The 23,233-nt window shown below is 38.2% G+C and overlaps 2 protein-coding genes, 1 long non-coding RNA gene and 3 gene segments (V, D, J or C); all 6 read left to right on the top strand.

The window, feature by feature from the left end:
- The window catches only part of LOC121715280, a 54,982-nt gene extending 42,636 nt beyond the window's left edge, over window positions 1-12,346 (top strand). The window contains exons 3-4 of the mRNA XM_042100855.1: window positions 10,605-12,004; window positions 12,227-12,346. Coding sequence (XP_041956789.1) covers window positions 10,605-11,035 — 431 coding nt within the window. The 3' untranslated portion in view covers window positions 11,036-12,004; window positions 12,227-12,346. The remainder of the gene's footprint in view (window positions 1-10,604; window positions 12,005-12,226) is intronic.
- Window positions 7,622-9,935, top strand: LOC121719979. Its single transcript, XR_006034429.1, has 3 exons — window positions 7,622-7,690; window positions 9,502-9,571; window positions 9,742-9,935. It is a non-coding gene; the product is annotated as an uncharacterized LOC121719979 (long non-coding RNA).
- A 2,154-nt stretch (window positions 12,347-14,500) lies between the features above and the next one.
- LOC121718345 lies at window positions 14,501-15,811 on the top strand. The segment is given in 2 exon segments: window positions 14,501-15,129; window positions 15,257-15,811. Coding segments are annotated over 2 exon segments (387 nt in total).
- Window positions 15,812-15,852: 41 nt separating this feature from the next.
- Window positions 15,853-20,273, top strand: LOC121722098. The gene is made up of 4 exons (XM_042108608.1): window positions 15,853-16,638; window positions 16,793-17,138; window positions 17,951-17,957; window positions 18,538-20,273. Exons 1-4 carry the CDS (start codon window positions 16,599-16,601, stop codon window positions 18,982-18,984), a joined length of 840 nt encoding a protein of 279 aa, XP_041964542.1. The 5' UTR covers window positions 15,853-16,598; the 3' UTR covers window positions 18,985-20,273.
- On the top strand, window positions 19,492-20,254 carry LOC121716186. The segment is given in 2 exon segments: window positions 19,492-19,562; window positions 19,854-20,254. Coding segments are annotated over 2 exon segments (450 nt in total).
- A 791-nt stretch (window positions 20,274-21,064) lies between the features above and the next one.
- Window positions 21,065-21,799, top strand: LOC121718020. The segment is given in 2 exon segments: window positions 21,065-21,218; window positions 21,313-21,799. Coding segments are annotated over 2 exon segments (390 nt in total).
- The last annotated feature ends 1,434 nt before the right edge of the window (window positions 21,800-23,233 follow it).

Here is a 23,233-nt window from a genome sequence, read left to right as displayed (position 1 = left end):
GTAAACTTATGAGCACAACTGTATTGGGCTTACGGTGGGGGGCAGAGCCTATCAAGGCTGGGAGGGAGGGTTCCAGAATTGTTTTCATTTACATGTAGTGAAGAAGTTGGCTAAAGACATTCAGTTTATTTTTTCTCAATTCACAGAGAGTTTCAATTCACACCAACAATGATTCTCTGTTTACCCATCTTCATTATAGCTTTCACAGGTAAGCTTTTTTGTTATTATACTTGTCATACTTCTTACATCTCTTACCACTCAGAAAGAGGATCATTGGAAGTGAAAACTGTACTACTGTGCTTTGCAGCCCACAGTGACAGCTACACCCACAACACTCATACGAAAAACACCATGGGTATGGAATGGATAGGTCTTTATAACTCAACTTGAGTGATATTTTTTTACCTATTCTGTAATAAAAAATAAATATTTTATTCCCAATCATTCTGTCAAGGGGTTATATACTGTAATGATCACAGTTATGAAAGCATGTTGTTCTGTGTAGCCTGTACGTTTGACAGATGGGCTATACTATACTGAATCTGAACTAAAATCAACTGAAGTAAAAATAGTCATGCAAATTCCTCATTCTCTATATTGCGCTCCCATTTAGGAGGTATACTGAAAATTAGCTCATCATAACAACCAACAGTTTAGAGTAGGCTATAACAAATTGGACAGCCATCTAACGAAGAACATCTTCTCAGACTCTGGCTTAAAAAATAAAAAAGACAATGAAATAAATTGACCAGGTTCAGTTTTAGTTGTGTTAATGGCTACACTTTAAGTGTTATGTCAAATTTCAGTCCTCCATCTAAAATTTATATTAGTCCACATAAAACATTTAAGCAATATGGCATGAATGAGAGTGGGCTTGGTAAAGGATCCAGTGGCTGTCATCCAAACCAACAATGGACTTCTGAATTTCTTGTTGTCATAGATTAATGTATGTATTTTTTCAGCATCTGGTGTGAGGGTTTTTTAAGTAGGCTCTTTGTCTTGTTATTCATTAGTAAGTTATAGTATAGTATGTAAGTGTGCATGATATGACATATACCACAAGGAGGCAGTGTAAACATTGCCTTCACAGAGCCGTCTGTGCCTTCAGTTACAGTATATCTTACTGATGGAGAGAACACTGAGACACATTCATTCCATGTGAGGGCAGACAGGGCTGTTTGGGAATCTGTTGTTACTAACTGGCCATGGCATACTGGATTTGTTTGCTATTATTTCATGCTGCAGATTATGTTGGTAAGTATTTCTCCCCAAGTGTTATATTTCAAATGAAATTCTATAATTTACTTAAAATTTCAATGTGTTCTCTGCAGTTGCTGAGGGAAGATATAATGTTGACCAACCACATGCAAATTTAACTGCCTTGGAGGGAGACGCATGTCATTATAACACCACCGACCCATCACCTTCTCTCCTCTGGTACAAACAACAGGCAAATGACTTCCCAAAGCTTATGCCCATTTCCTATATTTACAAGGAAAATCGTAAAGAGGTAAACTTCAAGCAGAGATTTCACTCCAAAGTGAACTTAACATTGAAATCAGTTCCACTGAAAATCAAGCAGTTGCAGTCTTCTGATTCTGCTGTCTATTTCTGTGCTATGGCACCCACAGTTATATCCCCACCCACAGTGGCACCATCAGTGCTAAGCCCAGTACAGGAACAATGGGCAGGCAGCAATTAATGTACTACATTTTGTACAGTTATTTTTTGTATTGCTATAGATTCTTTTGTCCAAAGCGACTCATAATAAGAGGAATAAGATTCAAGCTACATTGCAAATGACACAATAATACTAATACTATCATTAAATCAATTAATCGTTTATGTTTGTTCAACATTTTTTTTATTTTAAGTTTAATTTTAAATTTAAGTTATACACTAAATTAAAATAAATCTTATTTTTTTCGACAGATGACACCAAAGACGATACCATAACATCTCTAGAAACATTAGTAACTCTCCTTAGTTTATATTATAAGGAAGCATATATCAGTATTTCATGATATGAGATATACCACAGGGAGGCAGTGTAAACATTGCCTTCAGTTATATCTGACTGATGGAGAAAACACTGAGACACATTCACTCCATGTGAGGGCAGACAGGACTGTTTGGGAGTGCACTTGTACAACTAACTGGCCATGGCATACTGGATTAGAGTGTTATTTGTCTTTGCTATAAATTATGTTGGTAAGTGTTTTTCTCCATTCATGCCATATTTCAAATTCAATATTTAAATGTATATTAATTACTTAAAATTCCATTGTGTCCTATGTAGTTGGTGAGGGAGAACATCATGTTGACCAACCACATGCATATTTAACTGCCTTGGAGGGAGTCGTTGTGATCATCGCATGTCATTATAACACCACTGACCCATCACCTTCTCTCCTCTGGTACAAACAACAGGCAAATGACTTCCCAAAGCTTATACCAATTTCCTTTATTTACAAGGAAAATCATAACCAGGAAAACTTAAAGCAGAGATTTTACTCCAAAGTGAACTTAACATTGAAATCAGTTCCACTGAAAATCAAGCAGTTGCAGTCTTCTGATTCTGCTGTCTATTTCTGTGCTATGGCACCCAGCCACTCCACCCACAGTGGCACCATCAGTGCTAAGCCCAGTACAGAAACAATAGTCAGGCAGCAAATAATGCACAGCCTTTTTTGTAGTTATCATTTTCTGAACTTAAACACAGTATTACTATATAGTTAATATGTTATTACAGTGTTTTACGACTATGAAACAGTTACATAATACATTTTGTATAAGCAGACACTAACAAAACTAATATCATGACATTTAGGATAATTATAGTTCACTGAGATAAAGACAAATTAAGGAACTGGTGAAATCACTTGATGCCACTACGAGCAAGAAAGAACTCCAAACTCTAAAAAAAAAACATTTCAATATTTCTTTCTTTGGGTCAGAAGGTGGAGCACTATTCTAGTCATCACATGGTGCTGGGATACTCTGATGTTTATTTATTTGGGCATACCCATGAGGCCTCTGATGTTTCTTGGTGTATTGTCGCATGCAGAGCTGCCCAAATTCCGACCTGAAGACTGTTTTGTGATATAAAATTTGTCATGAAATTCAGCCTGTATATCAGTGTTGTTTTTCATTTAACTCTGGCCTCTTAAGAATAGTCAACTAACATGTTGGGACTACAGTGGCACTGAATAACAAGAACTACGGAGTAGTTTCTCTCAGCCAATCAAAATAATCAAAGTAGCCAACCAGACAACCATAGCTATTCCTGGTAAACACCTCTATCTGGATTACTAGACATTAGACATTCTGCAAAATTGGTTTGACAACATTGCTAAATGGCAAAATATTTTATGCTGATGTAAGATAGCTGAAACTCTGATGGGTTAGTTTGCTTATCTTATAAAGATATATATACAGATATGCCTTTATCAAAACTTTTGTTTTTGGAAGTTGGAAAACTCCACCCCGCAAATCAGTTAGGATTGGGAATGTATGCACTGTATGTACAGTATGTATGTATGGAATGTATGAAATGTTCACGTTGGATAATTCAGTACAATAAAGGAAGAGATTACTAGCTGAAAAAACGCCTGAGTGGGTATGTCCTGAGATATTGCCACTCGTGATGACTCATAGAATGCCTCTTGTCAAATCAGTAATTAATAAATAGTTCAACCAGACCTAATTGTTGCAATGAAATGCTGTTCTGATTTGCTATTCTGAAATGTCAACTAGTGCACTGACCTTCTAAACCAGAAATACTTACCCATGGTGTTCACTACCCACTAACCCCCCCCCCCCCCCGCAACTCTTTCACCAGCCACTAGCGATACGGTATAAAATGTGATATCATGATTATAGTAACCTAAATGGTCCCGGTTATCAGCATTATGCAATGCGATACGATTAAAACCTACCACCGATGTTGGACAGAACTCAAAATTGGCCTGTCCTCCATGCACAGTAGCAACAAAACTAAAGGTCAAAAGAACAGCATTCATATGCCGTCATAAAAGTGGTGTGGCTCCTTTAAGACAATCCTTTGGTGTGAGTTCTGGAGCTGTCCAACTTGATCCAACTGAAGCAACTGGAATCCATGCATTTCCACAGAATTAATTTTGGAATCTGATCCCTTATCATACCTGTTCATTCGTACTCGTCGCTCGACTTATCGTGACTAAATTCAAGATGGACTCAAGATTCAAGACTGTATAAATCGTCTTGTAAGTAAACTACCAGTGCTTATTCAAAGTTCTCAATGTCTCATTTTAAATGTCAGGGCCCTCGGAAGTCTACCAATGAAGTGTAAATGGTATAAAACAGTGATTTATTTGCATGGCTTGGCCATTCTGGTGATTATGGCCACTACACATGGTTTGCACGGAAGCTACGGAAAATAAGATGGCAAAAACTGCAGGAGGTCTTTTATGACTTTGCCCTGACTTTGATTTGGGGTTTTCCTCCTTTTAATTACTCTTTGGTCGCTCCCCACAAGTACCAACAGAAGCAAGAGAGTTACTCAGAGTATGAGCAGAAATGGAAGGCTAAAATGCGTCAGGCATACGAGAACAGTTGCTAAAGACGCTCAAGAGGAAAATTGTGTCATGACAGGAAAATCAAAGGGACTGATCTATAAGAGCTATGAACTATCATATGATTTTTATATTCATAAATAGTTGTCCAGATGTTCTTATTTATTAGATGTCCTCACATTTACTGGAATGTTTGGCAACACAAAGTGCACTGCAGTACACATGCTGCACTCATAAAGGTCAAAAAGTTGAGTGTGGAATGATGAACACTTTTCACCCTCAACGAATGCCATTGTGGCTACATAGTGTAATCATGGTTGACACCTGTTTTCACTCACACATATATACCTTTGCAGAAGTAGGTGTGTCTTAGGACATGCTCCACAATGAGGCAATGTAAATGTCTCTACTTGCAGGGACCAAGAGTGTGAACACATACGTGAGAATAGCAGTCACAGTCACTTCAGAAACAAGGTGAGAGAACACCAATCATTACAGCTCATTTGCTATGGCACTGTGGGCTTGGAGGTTAGTTTTCCTGGCAGCAAATATTGCTAGTAAGTATATATTTTTCAAACCATGCAAACATATAATTAACTTTGATATTGTGTACAAACCACCACAGATTTGTTTTCTTTATCATTTATTTTCTCTCTTTAGTGGCTGTTGGACGGGATTCTGTCAATCAAACAGATGGAGTTTTGAGAACCGAGGGTGATGGAGTTACTATTGCGTGTCATTACAAAACTACATCAGCAACACCGTCCCTTCTTTGGTACAAACAACAGTCAAATGGCTTCCCTGAGTATATCCTAATCATTAATACCTACAGTGAACCACAAACAGATGAAAAGTTCAAGGACAAATTCCACTCCAAATTAGATACAACTTCAAACACTGTTCCTCTGACCATCCAGGATCTGCAAGTTTCTGACTCTGCTGTGTACTACTGTGCTCTGCTGCCCACAGTGGCAGCTGCACCCTCAGCACCCATACAAAAAGATCTGGATATGAAATGGATAGGTCTTTATAATAAACTCACCTGCAGCTTGAGTGATTTTTTTTACCTATTCAGTAACAGGACACTTAGAAAGAGTCCAGCACACTGACCATTCTGCAAGCAATTATTTTTTATTAGAAATTACACAATGTTTCAGTCTTAGACCATAGACCTTTTTACCTGATGAAGGTCTATGGTCTAAGACCAAAACGTTGTGTAATTTCTAATAAAAAAAGAATTGCTTGCGGAATGGTCAGTGTGCGGGACTCTTTCTAAGTTTCCTGATCTGCGACCTATCCTGCGCACCTGCCCGACAAAAGAGGTCTGCAAAAAGCCTTCTTACGTTACCTATTCAGTAACAAACATAAAAATGTAATTAAATTATTCTGTCTAAGTGTGATATACTGTAATGAGTGCGAGTTAACACATGCAGCTGCATGTAAAGATATGCACTGTAAAGCACAGTTATGACAGCATTTTGTCCTATACCCTATACATTTGATAGACGGGCTCTACTAAGCTGAATCTGAACTAAAAACAACTGAAGTAAAAAAAGCCATGCAAATTCCTCATTCTCCAGAGAGTATAGGCTAATCAAATGCCAGTCGTCCAAATAAAATGTTCTATTAAGCCTATGAAACATTTAAGCAATATGGCATGAATAAGAGTAGTAAAGGATATACCCACAACTGTGATCCAAATCAAAAATGGACTTGCCATCTAAATTTCTTATTATCATAGATAGATTAGGTTTTATGTAGCCTACTTTTGTAACATCTGGTTAATAGGGTATTTAAGTAAGCATGTTGCCTTATTAATCATTAGTAACTCTCTGTTGTATAAGTACTGTATATGTCAGTATTCCATGGTATGACATATACCACAGGGTGGCACTGTAAACATTGGCGTCAGTTATATCTTACTGATGGAGAGAACATGTACTGAGACACATTCACTCCTGTCCTTTCACTATGTAGCCAAGATGGCATTCGTTGAAGGTGAAAAGTGTCCATCATTCCACACTCAAGTTTTTGACCTTTAAGAGTGCACCATCTGGGTACAGTGCAGGTACTTTGTGTTGTCGAAATTTTCAGTAAATGTGAGGACACCTATAAGAAACATAAACAAGAACATCAGGACATTAACTATTTATGAATATAAAAATCATGAGAGTTCCAATTCTCTCGTAGATCAATCCCGTTGATTTTCCTGTAATGACACAACTTTCTTCTTGAAGCATCTTTGGCTGCTTTTCTCGTTTTACAACGGCATCAAACGAGATTCAGCCAATCATAATTAAGGACCAGAACTATTTGTTTTAGAAACTTGGTTTGACAACATTACCAAATGGCTAAAAGTCTTATGCTGATGTAAAATAGCTGAAAGTCTAATGGGTTAGTTTGTTTATCTTGTGTGAATATCTGCATGAAAACTATTTTTCAGAAGTTGGAAATCTCCATCCCAGCCTATTAGCTGGTTTGATTTGCGTTGAGCTCAATGCTAATAGGCTAACTGAAATACACAAATCAGTTTTGCAGTAAGATTGCGCAGCCCCTTGTCACTTCTGCACACCCAGAGCAGTCAGAGCATGTTTCACAGAGGGATACAGAAAGTTACTTTCTGCTTGCTAGAGAGTTATTTGAATTGAAACAAAGCAGTTTATTAAAGTTAGTCTCAAAAACGTTGTGAGTAGAAGGCAGATAGATAGATAGATAGATAGATAGATAGATAGATAGATAGATAGATACTTTATTGATCCCCAAGGGGAAATTCAAGGTAACAGAGAATTCAGGGTAACACTTTACTTGACAGTATCGACATAAGAGTGACATGACACTGTCATGACACATGAAACCTAACCCTAACCCTAATCCTAACCCTAACCCCAACCCCAACCCTAACCCTAATCCTAATCCTAATCCTAACTTGTTACTGTATGTCAAAAACTGAATGTCACTTAATAACAGAAGTGTTATGTCATAAACGTTTATGACTTGTTTATGACACGTTCATGACAGAGTCATGTCACTCTTATGTCGACACTGTCAAGTAAATTATTACCTGTTAGGACAACTCGAACCTAGGCTACTGTTGGAACGTCTCTTTTCAACTGTGAATCAGAAATCAGAGCAACAAGGTAACACTTTATTTTAATGTGTCGCTGTTACAGTGTACCTACCTAATTAGGTACAGTGGTACAACCTGTATAACAACATGTACTATCAGGTACTATCATTGTACTTGCATTATGTATTTGTGGGTACCTACATATAGTTGTTACACTGTAATACTGAGTGCTTTTACAAAACTTTGCCAATTTGCCTACATTTTCATCAGAGGCAAAGAGCTGACCTGAGACCTGCTGGATGGGGTAAATCTGGTCATGATAGATTTGATATACAAAGCATTCTTAGCTCCAGTCAAGGCCTCATTGTCTTCAGTACATGTAACAGCTGTGCTGCTACAACCTTGTTACTCTTTGATACAGTGGAATAAACCTATTAAGTGTACCAGTTAATTACTTACATGTACATATGACATGTATGTTATGTCTTCGATGTCTTGGAACAGGTCTACTAATTCACTACGTAGTACATATATTAACTGTGTTGGTACACACTTATTGCTCTTTGATACAGTGGCATAAACCCATTAAAATGAAGTGTACCAGTTAAGTACTTACAATTACATATTACATGTATGTTGTGTCATTGGTGTCTTGGAACATGTCTGCCATTACCCTACATACTGTAGTACATGTATCAACTGTGTTGGTACACATTTATTACTCTTTTGATGCAGTGGAATAAACCCATTAAAATAAAGTGTACCAGTTAAGTACTTACATCTACATATATACATCCTGTAATTGATGTGTTAAAACGTGTCTGCTGTTACACCACACAGTACATGTGAATTAGTAGACCTGTTCCAAGACAAGACCTGTTCCAGTTTATTCCACTGTATCAAAGAGTAACAAGTTTGTAGCAGCACAGCTGTTACATGTACACTGAAGACAATGAGGCCTTGACTGGAGCTAAGCATGCTTTGTATATCAAATCTATCATGACCCGATTTACCCCATCCAGCAGGTCTCAGGTCAGCTCTTTGCCTCTGATGAAAATTTAGGCAAATTGGCAAAGTTTTGTAAAAGCACTCAGTATTATAATGTAACAACTATATGTAGGTACTCACAAATACATTATGCAAGTACAATGATAGTACCTGATAGTACATGTTGTTACACAGGTTGTACCACTGTACCTAATTAGGTAAGTACACTGTAACAGTGACACATTAAAATAAAGTGTTACCAGCAACAATTTTGAAATTTTGTCTTTTGCCCCTGCTCTCCTTTGAAAGATAATTGACTGCATCGTTAGGTTAAACTATCAAGTAATCATCACCGTTTTCAACGGCAAGTCTTGTGCTGTAATCATCAAAAGTAGGCTAAGTCTTGTTTATGTTTTTGGACTATGTACTATAGGCTAATAGCCTAGGCTACTGTTTTCTCGCCTATTTCATGTGTGGTTTGTGTGACCGCGGAGCCGCTATGTTCAAAGTATTGATCTTAAACTTCCTTTCCACCATCCATTGCTGGTGGGATGCTGTTGTGTTGCGTTCCGTCAGCTGTGCTGTGTGTGCACGACTGTGTGTCTGTGTATGTGGCCGCTGTGCTAGTGCAATGGTATTCTTGCTTGTAACATTGCTTAAGATTATATATTAGGCTTGTGTTGTGGTGTATTCAAGCATAGTCATAATGGCTTACAGTATGTTGGTAGCAGCTGTGTTTTGGGCTTGGCGCACCTGGGCCTACCCACATTGTGAATTCTAGCTACGCTAGTGCTGCGAGGTTGATTAACTTCCAGTGTAATGAAGTGTCTCAGTGGGGGGAGCAAAACTCATGAGGGAAGTGAAGAGCAGATACCATGTCAGTCACATTTACAGTTGCAGTTGAACATCATGGAAATCCCAATGGCATTTCTTTACAGCACCATGGTACTCTTTGGGTATTTAGGTAAGCAGCTTAAACATTTTCATACTTGACACAAAGATGAGACTTATTCAATACAACACATTTCATTTCATACCATATGAATGCAACATTGCTTCCAAATTGCTCAAGACATTATTGATATATTATACTGTATTTCTTTTAACAAAATGTTTTTTCTATTCTTTCTAAAGGAGAAATACTGTCAGATTCAATTTCTCCAGACAAAACAGAGTTTAATTTCACGTCAGCACTGCAACACTCTCCTGCACATACGATGGCTCTCCATACAGTTTCCTTTGGTATCGGCAAAAGCCAGGAGCAGGGCCAGAGTTCCTGAAACTTATAGTTGAGTCAACAGGTTATGTACAAGAAGCAAACCTACCATAGGGCTGTCATGAAATGATTGACTCCCTCGTAAGTATGTACTGAAAAAAATATAATTTCAAGAAGCCTCAGTTATGGTAGAAACCCTTTAATTCTGTCAACACTCAGATATCGCTACCTTTATTATTTATACCATTATTTTTTTCTGTGTCAATGAGATGACTATTACAATAAATTCCCTAAATATTGAATGGAATACAATTGAAATGATTAACATTTTAATTGCATCAGTTGGTAAAACCATAAATGAATAGCACAGTGAAATGTATTTTATTGGCTGGTACCTTCTTCTTTACAAGATGTATGGGGTGGAGTCTAAAAGTGCATGTGTGTAAAGAAGGTGTCTGGATTTATGCTTGCAGTGTTGTATGTCATGTCATTGCAGGCCAGTCATGGGAGCACTCAGTGTATTACTGGTCTTGTCTCTCTTAATAGGTAAGGACCTTGAGATCATTTTCATTTATCATTATAGTATGTGAGCTAGTATGTAATAAGGCTGATATAGTTCAGTATGTATTGTAGGTTAAGTATAATACAAGTCTATATTCTAGATTGGATCAGAAAAGCATATTTCAGAGATATCCATTTATGTTTGTTTGAATGTCACCTCCATTTAAAAAGACTACTGCCATCTTCACACACTCTTCATGTCTTTCTTCATCATTCAAAGGAGAATCTGTTGGAAATGCCATAACATCATCGCATTCTTCACTGGTCGTCATTGAGGGAGGGAATGCCACTTTCTCCTGTAACTACAGCAGCAGTACCAGTGGCAATAGTTTACAGTGGTATTGGCAGTACCCCAACTCCATCCCAGAGTTCCTCTACCTCATATATGAGCATGGTTCCCCTTCAGGCTCAGTTCCCCGTCTGACTCCCTCCATAAAGACAGAGGAAAAGCGCGTGTTTCTGGAGCTCTCCTCTGCAGAGACGTCTGACTCTGCTGTGTACTACTGCGCCCTGGTGCCCACAGTGACAGGAACTCAGACTCTGCTGTACAAAAACCTCTCAGATGGAGAGAAATTTAACAAAGATCTATCTGTTGGAAATGTCCATTCCAGTAATGGCAAACACAATTATCCCCATTCTGTAATAATGTGACCTAAATGATATCATATTAGATACCAGCCACAGAAGCAGTGGCATGCATATTACTTATGAAGGATATGCATCTAGAAAAGTATGCATTGTCATTATTTCGGTCGCCCGGTCGGGCCGCTTCGCACTCTACAACATACGAAAAATCAGGACTTACTTGAATTACTTTACCCAACTCCTAGTACAGGCAATAGTCATCTCACGACTTAGCTACTGTAATGCCCTCCTGACAGGTCTCCCAGCCTGCACAGTGAAACCACTTCAGATGATCCAGAACGCGGTGGCGGGCCTGGTCTAAAAGCAACCCAAAAGGGCACGTCACCCCGCTGCTCATCCAGCTACACTGGCTACCTATGGCCACCCGCATCAAATTCAAGTATCTAACGCTTGCCTACAAAGTACAGTAGTCTCCGATTCTGCTCCCACCAACTTTAATGCCCTCATACAGACATTATGCTACTTCCCGACCGTTGCGCTCCTCAGACGAACAACGTCTAGCTCTGCCACCAGTGCGCTCAAGCCAATCCAAACAGTCAATCCAAAAGTTGCACTCACTGATATTAAATTGTCCTATAATTGTTCAGAGAATTGCTTTAAAAAGCTTAAACTGTTTACCATGTTGTTAGTCGCTTTGGATAAAAATGCATCAGCCAAATGTAATGTACAGTAATATGTCCTCACAGGTAAAATCCCTTTGTTCAGTTACAACTTAACAATCATTACCTTTACAATCAATTAAAGTTGTTGCCAAACAGTGATGAAGGAACACTGATGATGGGCTAAATTACTCTGTTGTTCCTGAAGGAGGCACTGATGTTTCAGATCTTAAAACTGAAAAGGCTGTAGCAGATGTGTCACTCTTACCTGACTTTCTTTAGTGTCAAGGAGAGGTAACAAACAGATGCTTGTCTGGGAGAAGCAGCTAAACAATGGAATTCATCTGTGTTACAATGATTTTGTTCCTGTTTATAGGTGAGTAAATACTAAATGAAATAAATAACAAAATAATTTCCATTTATATTTATGCATTTAACGGTATCTTTTATCCCAAGGGACTTACAATAAGAGGAATAACATTCAAGCTACATTGCAAAGGAGGCAATAATACTAATGAATCATTGATGTTTCTTGTTCATGTTTTACATTTTATGTTTTTAAAATACACTAAATTAAAATAAATCTTGTTTTCAACAGATGACACCAAAGAGGATATCATAGCATCTCTAGATTCCACTAAGAATGTTCTGGAGGATGCCAGTGTCACATTCTCCTGCAAGTACACTGTAGATATTAACTCTGTACACTGGTACCGTCTGTATCCTGGAGCTACACCTGAATTTATCCTATTCATAACGGAGTACAACACCACGGGAGGAGCCCCACCAAGAATGTTGTCTCACATCAACAAAGACACCAAGCATGTAATTCTGGAGATCTCATCCGCTGAAGTCTTAGACTCTGCTGTCTACTACTGTGCTGTGCAGCCCACAATGACAGGAAACATACAGACACTGTACAAAAACCTAATCAGTACATGGTGCTATTTATTATAATGTTTCATACCCAGTATCATTCATTTTACTATCATATCCTACTCCCATCTGGCCGCAGATACAGAGTCCTAGACTGGAAAAAAGCGCACTTTAAGAAAAGTTTTGTACCCTCAGCTATCACTGCACTAAACAAACTCCTGTGACAATCATCCATCACCCCTATTCTTTTGTGTTTTATGTTGTCTGCACTGTCCACCTTTTTGCTTGTATGGTGTTGTTATATGTTATATGTTATATGTATGAGGCTGTGTATATCCTGCATGGAATGTAATGATGTGTGTGAAAAAGAATATCCTTATAGGACAATAAAGACTATACTATACTATATTATACTATACTATACTCTATACTATACTATATTTGGTAACACTTTATTTTAATGTGTCGCTGTTACAGTGTACGTACCTAATTAAGTACAGTGGTACAACCTGTGTAACAACATGTACTATCAGGTACTATCATTGTACTTGCATTATGTATTTGTGGGTACATACATATAGTTGTTACATTGTAATGCTGAGTGCTTTTACAAAACTTTGCCAATTTGTCTACATTTTCATCAGAGGCAAAGAGCTGACCTGAGACCTGCTGGATGGGGTAAATCGGGTCATGATAGATTTAATATACAAACCATTCTTAGCTCCAGTCAAGGCCTCATTGTACACACTTATTGCTCTTTGATACAGTGACATAAACCCATTAAAATGAAGTGTACCAGTTAAGTACTTACAATTACATATTACATGTATGTTGTGTCATTGGTGTCTTGGAACATGTCTGCCATTACCCTACATACTGTAGTACATGTATCAACTGTGTTGGTACACATTTATTACTCTTTTGATACAGTGGAATAACCCCATTAAAATAAAGTGTCCCAGTTAAGTACTCACATGTACATATTATATACATCCTGTCAATGATGTCATGCATCCTGTAATTGATGTGTTGAAATGTGTCTGCTGTTACACCACACAGTACATGTGAATTAGTAGACCTGTTCCAAGACATCGAAGACACAACATACATTCATATGTACATGTAAGTAATTAACTGGTACACTTAATAGGTTTATTCCACTGTATCAAAGAGTAACAAGGTTGTAGCAGCACAGCTGTTACATGTACACTGAAGACAATGAGGCCTTGACTGGAGCTAAGAATGGTTTGTATATCAAATCTATCATGACCAGATTTACCCCATCCAACATGTTGTTACACAGGTTGTACCACTGTACTTAATTAGGTACGTACACTGTAACAGCGACACATTAAAATAAAGTGTTACCCTATATTTCATTCAGTTTTTAAACATTTACATTTAAAAACTCACCTTTTCATGATCAAATATCAGGGAAGAAAATGGTGTTTCATATTCATGCAAATGTTCCTTTTTATGCAAATATGGCCACAATATATATATATATATATATATATATATATATCCTGAAATTTTCCAAAATATCTAATATTACTTTACTTGAAATTGTGTCAATTAATGACACTTTGGTTAAGTAATTTTATCTCAAAACATGTAAATCTGCTAATAAGAACAAACCAGAATGAAAACAAAAGGCGCCATCATGTGGCAGTCTTGGTACATTACATATAGCCTTTAATGCTGCCCTAAACTATCTTATCTTCAGATTGAAAGTGATTGTATATTATCATATATTATATGTACAATCTCAATATGTAGGCAGAGCAGTAATGTCTTTCTAGCAGCTACTCTGCTCATGGCGTTCTGAGAACTAACTCTAAAGGTGCATGCCGTGGTTCAGTACACCTTTTTGTTAGTTGCATGCAGCCAATTGTTACTCATATCTGTGTGTTCAGCTCAAACAGTCTTCAATGTTTGTACACAGTCCTGGCTGAATAGGAAACAAAGATGGTGGCTGAGACCAATCCATAAAGAACTACAGCGGATTATGACGTCTGGCATATCTAAAATATCTTTAATCACAATAGTATTCACGTTCACAAATGTTTTGGGGAAATATGGTGCAAACAATGAATCCCTTGGGGGAGATTGCGCATAACAGTTGACTTCTCAAGTTATCATGAAAACAGACAAACATAGCCAACATGGTCCATTAATCACTCACTATAACAGATCATACCAGTTAGCGCTATGACAATTCAGATCACCAATTCAAAGTACATGCCAGAATCTTGGTATTTCATTGTTGTATACACAATGATATCATATCAGACATAAACAGAATGTGCAGCATTAATGATTAATAATTGTTTGGACCGAACCAACTTGTTGACATTTTTTAATCTATCAGTTTAACTTTATTTTCCTCATATTTACTTTTTAAGTGTGTTGTTGATGTTGGAATAGCATTGCAGATGAACCAAGTATGAACATTGAGGGAGATGACAAAGGACCTTTTTTTCCCAGTAGGTGGAGCTTAAGAGTGTTCGGCAACAGAATGTCAATAGAAAAATGCTTTTCGGAGACGGCCCTCACAGTGCCAAACCTCTAGGAGATCAGCAATGGTGTCTCTCTCTGCAGTCATCCTTTTATCTCTCTATATTGGTATGAAAACATCCTTATCACTCCATGTTTACTATTCTTATCCTAATAAATGTGACAGAGCTATTTGCAAACTTCTACACGATCCTTCTAAACATACTGACCAGCGTTCTTCCCTTTATGTTGGTAGGTGAAACCTTGGAGGATAGTATAAAATCTCTGGACTCTGTGAAGCATGTTGCACAGGGAGGGAGTGCTACTCTCTCGTGCAGTTACAGTGGCTCTGTCAGGACATTGCAGTGGTATCGCCAAGGTCTCCATTCTGAGCCACAGTTCCTTCAGTACATCACCACATCAGGGACGAAATACCCTGAGCACGTTGAAAACCTGTCTGTGAGGGTTCTGAACAACATCACACGCCTGGAACTGGACATCTCCTCAGCTGAAATGACTGACTCGGCGGTCTACTACTGTGCTCTGCAGCCCACAGTGACAGGAAATCACACATCTTTGAACAAAAACCTGATACTGTAGGTCCCAAAGAAATCAACATGAGTAAAAGCATTACAAGAGTATTCAAGTATAAATATGTCAATACAATTATGTTTCTCTGGTTTTATCCTACCCATATCCATTAATGTAAACTTTTATTTAATTTGACATTCACTGCATTCATGTTTTTTCAAATTTATACAGAAAAGTGAAATGTAATTGCTACTTTGTGAAGAAACATGGATAACTTGGGTTAAACTGCAGACAGTGCAGAAACAAACTAATCCCAACCTGAATTTGGGAAAACTAAAACTATCAGCTTGACCCAGAATGAACAAGTCTGCTTTTCCTGATAATGTTGTCTCTTAACGTCTTACAGAGACTGACGAAAGCCTTAGACCTACTCATGTTTACTTTTCCCGAACCATCTCTAATCTGAGTATTCTTATAACTCATAACTTATGTTTACCTTAAGAGGCTAAATTCACATTTCTTGCATTGGGTATTTTCATTCACATCGTTTTGAGCATGTAGAAATGACTATGATGGGCATGACAGCACATGTCATGTGATCAATAATATCAACACGAAAATTGACGTCGGTAGGCAACATGTTACTCGCAATTCGAATTTGAATAAGATTAAAAATTCATGGCTAATTCATTTATACAAAAACTGTAAAGCAACACATATTTAGGTCTTACATGGCACTGAGTCTACATATCTTGCCACTAATGCTATATATCCAGGCTCCAAGTTGTTTGATGTACCTGAAAACTGTGTTAAAGTATAGCTTAAGAGTGGTCACTACAAACCTTGTGAGGAACAGGTCAAAAACCTTCAGGTAGAGCTTAAGGTATATAAATAAAAGATGTATCATTAAAAAGGTTTTGGGAAACTGGGCCCAGAACAGATGGTGGAGTCCCTCGCCATCCTCAGTGAGGAACACAGAGGGGGAGTGACTTCTTTCAGATGAAGGCAGCCCTCTGCCGACGGAATACTCTCCTCACATCTTGTTCCTTACTGACACCTGTGCCATCATGCTCCTGTTCTCTCGGCTGATTTTTGTTACACTCATAAGTAAGTAATATTGGATAACATTAACAGATTTGTACAGGTATAACTGAATGTACAATGTGCTTGTTTTATATATTAAATGCATATCTGTGACTGATGAAAGCATGACATCCATATTTATGACACGTTCAAACTTGTATTGATCTTATTTATACAGGTTGCAGTTGCAGTAAAACAATAACACCCATGAAGTCTGAAGAGTATGTGTCAGAGGGAGGAAATATTACTATTGGCTGCAAATATGAAGGATACGGTGACTATGATGTCAACAACCTACAATGGTATTACCAATACCCTGCATCGAAACCAGAGTTCCTGCTTCTAATTCTTCACAGTTCCCGTCAGATTGAGCCAAAAAATCATCGTCTTAACACCAGACTGAACAATGAGAAACCCCAGATTTTTCTAGATATCCCAGCAGCTACAGTCTCAGACTCAGCAATCTACTACTGTGCCCTGCAGCCCACAGTGAGAGGAAATATGGAGACACAATACAAAAACTAGTGTACCTTTCAACTGCATGCCACAAGCATCTACTTTGGACTTCATTGAAAGAAAGCTCCATATACATACACATACATGTTTTATCTCAATCAATGTTTAAAATGTATATGATGGCTAGGAAAAATGTGCTTCTTTTAGCATGCTCCTTTTGTCTGTATCTTTTTTTCTAATGCTTAAATTTGTCGTGCTGCACTGTGTCGGGTGAGCTACACCATATACTGTGAAATATTCAAACATTCCTTATGAATCCCTACAGAAGAGAAAGGTTGCTAAATAACCAAAGGGAATAATTGGGCGAGGAAATGTCTGCATGTGCATCCCTTAATGCACCATAATTTGGGGTTCATTGCCACAAGATGGCCCCATAAACAAAAATCATTCAACTACACACAGAACATACCCTGACCAGACAATGAACATACCCTGTACAATGATTTAACACATAATGTAGATGTACACTAAAGATCTATATAATCAAAGTCACTGAATATTAAAGCATTGTAATTGTCATAGATAAACATGTAAACTTAGAACAAATATTTAAAAAAAATGTATAATAAAGATGACCACATCTTTAGGTTTTTTCATACAATAGTTTTCTTTGCTGAGATTTAATTAGGGTACACTGTGAACCATAGGCTATTTGTCGAGTGGAGTTGAATGATTCTTCATACATTAATGCTCACATTGTTAAAGGTGACTAAAGTTACAAATACCCTTTCATATAATTTGGCAATATTTAAGACTTACCAGCAGAGGGCAGATATTTCTCTTTGTTGGAAACCATTGTGAACATTGTTCTCATGTGCAGTAAGAATGTACCAATATTTAAGTAAAATCCTTTCAGAGTAAAACATAGTTTTTTTGACAATCTACCAACAGTCAACCAACTCAAAATAAAGGCTGAAATAGCCGGAATCCAATAAATTTAGCCTGAAATGGTTTCACTTTGAAAGAGCTTTCTGAAATCTTTCTGTCATCTCGGTCTGAAATACTGGTCAATGCAGTGTATGTACCAGGTATGCTGTTAACTGACCAACACGATGATGGGTTATTATGAAGATACAGCTCTCATTCCTACAGCCACCTTCCCTCCCTAAGTGAAAATGCAGTTCATTACACTTCATCTGACACCAAAGAGGGAGGGGATTTCTGAAGGGCTGAGGGTTTGCACTAGAAGACAGATTCCTACAAGGTTCTACAAGGTGGCAGCTTCAGTTAAGTAATCATCACTGAATGTCAATATGATACCTCTCTGTATTATTTGCCATTTTGTTATTTTCGCAGGTATAAAAAATATTTCAACTCATCTCTGCCCACATTGCTTTGTGAAATTTGTAAACATGTAAACAACAAAGGTTGTGATATCTTGTATACAATATACTATATTACAAATAGCATTTTAATCTAAAAATGCCTGTATTTCATATTGCAGGGCAGACGGCAGGTCAGCATATAACATCGCTCGCATCTGAGGAGATTTCTAAAGAGGGGGACCCCATCAGGTTCACATGTAATTACAGTGGGACTTACAGCTCAGACTCCCTGCTATGGTATCGCCAGTACCCCAGAGCAAAGCCAGAGTTTTTGTATCTTCTGACTGAAGGAAATCACAAACAAGAAGCGAACCCACCGGTCCATGGGTTGTCTGTTAAACTGAACAGTGAGAAGGACCAGGTGTTTCTGGAGATCTCATCTGCTGAAGTCTCATCCTCTGCTGTCTACTACTGTGCCCTGCAGCCCACAGTGACAGGAAACACGGCATGGCCTGACAAATACTCCACAGGCGATACAAGGCATGTGCAAAACAAAAATAAATCTACAGAGATGGCCTTGTGTGTTTAAGAGTCTTGCCTCTGGTATTTCATCAACCTTTACACTTGAGTATACAGTAACTTGTTAAGTCATTTAGGGTATTCTGTCGTCACCTGTGCTCTTGCACATGCACTAGTCATGCTTTTACTGAAATATATACAGAAATCATACAACCTCCAAACTTAATGTAACGTTAACATTTATTTTAGAAGATCTTTACCAGTTAAAAATAAAAGTTTCATCATTTAAGGTTTCATACACTGTATTTCGGTCCCAGACTTCCCTCTGATTTTTATCCCACCAACAAAATGGCTTCATTTAAACAATTATCCTGAAATTATACAACTACATGCATATTTTCATAAAGTTGGAAGTGAGCATGAACATTACCTCCACACCTTTCCACACAGCCTGATGAGGTCTAGTGTACCATCCACACAAGATATGAATGGGAGGAGGAGAAGCCCAACCCCACTGAGGAGTCAGACTCTCAGAAGAGGGGACAGAACTAACAGAGCACCTCCTTCAACATCGAGAGGACATTTGACTGACACTTAATATGAAGATGGATCTGTTCTTTGTGCTTTGGGTATTTTCTACAAATTTAGGTATACAGAGATTGTGCGTTGTGTGTTTTTTTATGCAATTGCGCCTTAATCTCATTAGTTCATTTCATTTGTTTGTACTCATTAGTTTCATTAATTAATTTCATAGAATATGTTATTTTATTTATTTTTATTTATCCTTTATTTTACCAGGTGATGTCCCATTGAGATATTCAAATCTCTTTTACAAGGGAGCCCTGGGGCAACAGGACAGACAGTTATGACAGCACAATTATTAGTAGTATGATTATCATTATTAATTTATTATTATTATTATTATTTTCTGTTCTACAGGTGATTGCAATGGACTGGCTATACAGCCAAGCATGACTGAGAGTGTATTCTCTGAGGGCAGCCTTGTGTCTCTGTCATGTAATTACACTGGGACAGCGAACACAGAGTCCTTGCTGTGGTATCGACAGTACCCATACTCAGGACCAAAATTTCTCTACCTCTTCAGTGAGACCAGTTTCAAACAGGAGGCTGACCCTCCAGTCCCTGGGTTGACTGTTGAACTGGACAGTGAGCAGAGCCGTGTGTCTCTGCACCTCTCCTCTGCTCAGCCCTCTGACTCAGCGCTCTACTACTGTGCGCTGCAGCCCACAGTGTTGGGGAAACCTGACACCCTGTACAAAAAGCTCAACGTGGCTGTTAAAACTGTTACTATAAATACCTGGCAAAGTTTCATAAAGTAAAGGCACAGCAACTAATATAACGAGTTATTCCTACTGTAGATAATCATTCTTCCGCCAAGAAATATATTTCCTCTATCTGAATGGTTGACAAGCAACGTCGAGACGCAGCTACTTTAACTTTTGTATCAAATTATGGTAGCGCAGTAATGTCGAACGAAATGAGGTCAAGGTGGATGTTTATGCTGCATTTTAAAACGGCATGGAATGTGATTCAGCCAATCGCAATCAAGTGCTGGAACTATCAGTTTTAGAATGGAAATCATAAAATTGTTGGTACTTGATTTGCTAATCGTGCCTTGCTGAAGTAAGTGAAGACACAATGTGCTTTAGAAAATATATATAAATATATACATGTTATGACATACAGTACAGGCCAAAAGTTTGGACATACCTTCTCATTCAATGTGTTTCCTTTATTTTCATGACTGTTTACATTGTAGATTCATCAAAACTATTAATGAACACATGTGGAATTATGTACTTAACAAAAAAGTTTCTTCAAAGTTGCTTTTTTTTTTTATTTAATACCATATTCAGCAAGCCATAACTTGACAGATATTCATCTGTGGGCCAAATAACTTTGCATTCATTCATAGTTTTGATGCCTTCAGTGAGAATCTACAATGTATATAGTCACGAAAATAAAGAAAACGCATTGAAATGAGAAGGTGTGTCCAAACTTTTGGCCTGTACTGTACTGTACTGTATATGCATGCATGCAACCAGCAAACTTAATGGAATGTTTACATTGATTTTAGCAGATTTTAACCTATTAAAAAGAACTTTCAACTAATAGCAAAGTTTCTATTCAGAGACAGAAGGAGGGGCCACACTGAAAGACTAAACAGAAGCGGAGGGAGCGCCGCCGTCTGACACACCAGCAGTCTGACAAACAGTCTGACAAAGTCTGACAAATTCTACAGCATGTTTCTGCAGATGCTGGCCTTTCTGTCTGTCCTCACAGGTAGGAGAGCTGAAAAGGGCCTTACATTCAAACAACACCTTTGTTTTTACAGAGATAGACATAAGTGATGTTAATCGATATCTTTGTTATGCAGGTGGCAGTCTGGCAGATAAAATCACACCATTTCAAAATGTACTGTATGTGTCAGAAGAAACTAAAGTTACCCTTTCTTGTAACTACACCGGAGGAGCATCAAGTGAGTTATTCTGGTATCGACAATATCTTGGATCAAAGCCAGAATTTATTATGTACATCATTGAGTCTGGACACAACAGGTCAGTTGAGAGTGCTCGACTGAGTGTTCATATTAGTAAGGACGTCAAAAGGGTGGATATGAAGATCTCCTCTGCAGAGGCGTCTGACTCTGCAGTTTACTACTGTGCCCTGAAGCCCACAGTGACAGGAAATACTACAATCATGTACAAAAAGCATCTGAACTGTTAGGGGTTACTGCATAGTCATTGACAATCTCTTGCAAATCAGTCATTCATGCATACAGTGGGCGTTACTTTCAAATGGCCACTTCAGTCGCGCATTACGCGGCGTGAAGCTGCGTGAAACTTTAGTACCACTTTCAGCCACTGTGCGTCGCTCTGCCACTGTACATCGCTCTGTCAGTAGCCTGTCTGCCGCCCCTTCTGAAAAAACAGGAGGCTACCGTTAAACATAATTGTTGCCGAGAGGAATCCCAGCCTACGAATTCAATAACAAAATAAATCATGCATAATTAAATATTACCTCGATTTAGGCTACTTGGGTATGGCTTAAGGCTTGAGTATTACAGGCTTGAGTATTACAGTACTACACAGTGGTAACGAAATCTGTAGCCTTGGGTAGGCTTCTGCAGAAAACAATGTTGTTGGCGATTCAATACTATCTAGCGACGTTTTTAACAGGCTACGCAATGACCCACATTTTGGTTTCGTAAATTAATTTGCCCTTTTTCTTCACTGCAATGTAGTCAATTGACTGCTTGACATGTCATTTTTATTTTTCTGTACAATAAACAAATACTTATGCTTTATGCCACAGAATTACATTCATATTTGGCTGACTTCTGCAGACGCGCAAAAAAACACTGCCACTTCCCTCCCCATATTCCACTGATCACACATCAGACATCCAGGGTGCGTTTCCCAAAAGCTAACTATGTTAGCAACTAAAATGGTTGAAACTATGTACAGTAAGTACGACAAAACGGTTTCCCAAACGATAGTTTAAACTATGGTGGTGGAACTTACATAGTCCAATGCATCGTTACACTACGTTAGTGTTTCCCAAAACCCTAGTAGCAACGAACGTTCGCAACCACTATCGTAAAGTCGTGTAGTTACAACTACATCTCTCGACCTGTGGTAGAATGATAGTGACATCTGAGTGAGATAGTAAGATATGACATCTAGTAGCCTAGAAATCTAGACGCACCCTAGCGGCAGCAAATTACATTTGCTTCCAGGGCTAGTCTAGCAACTCTCTGTTGGCTTGTGAGCTCGAAAAATTAAACTTCTATCAGGCCAATCAAATCGTGTATAGAGTCGTTAGGCGGGCTTAAAGGGAAACTTGGCAGGATTTCCCCCTCTGCTGGAGAAATTGTGCATTATGCTATTTCAAACTGTGGGAAAAGGTAACGATAAAGCACATGGATTTGTTTACAAGCTAGCGAACGGTTAGCATAAGTTTGGCAGAACTATGTGGATGTTACAAGGTAAGAAACACGATTTAAAACTAGTTTCTTGTTTCTCACTTCTCTTTCCGGGACGGTAGTCTCAATGTTGCAAGGTTGGTTTTCCGCCTGAGGACGCTAGGCGCAGCGGGGAAAGTCACCATTTTCACCGGAACCGGTCATTTAACCATCCAAATGATTTCTAAACGGGTTTATTACGTTGAAATAGTTGCCAAGTTCCCCTTTAACATAATGATTGATGGCAGAGTTGCAATGGTTTGGCTTGAATTCCCTGCTACTTGAAAACAAAGAAGATGGATGTTGCTGTTGGCCAACAGTGTGACACGAGTTA

The sequence above is a fragment of the Alosa sapidissima genome, chromosome 1 (assembly GCF_018492685.1).
Source record: "Alosa sapidissima isolate fAloSap1 chromosome 1, fAloSap1.pri, whole genome shotgun sequence".
NCBI classification, from domain to species: domain Eukaryota; kingdom Metazoa; phylum Chordata; class Actinopteri; order Clupeiformes; family Clupeidae; genus Alosa; species Alosa sapidissima.
Note: the sequence above shows the minus strand (reverse complement) of the source record. Positions and strands in the feature narration are given on the sequence as shown.

What these genes read in the sequence shown, in the direction of transcription:
- LOC121722098 (XM_042108608.1), top strand. Translation starts at nt 16,599, where the DNA reads ATGCTCCTGTTCTCTCGGCTGATTTTTGTTACACTCATAA. An exon ending in GATTTTTGTTACACTCATAA is followed by an intron (nt 16,639 to 16,792) that starts GTAAGTAATATT and finishes TTATTTATACAG; the next exon opens with GTTGCAGTTGCAGTAAAACA.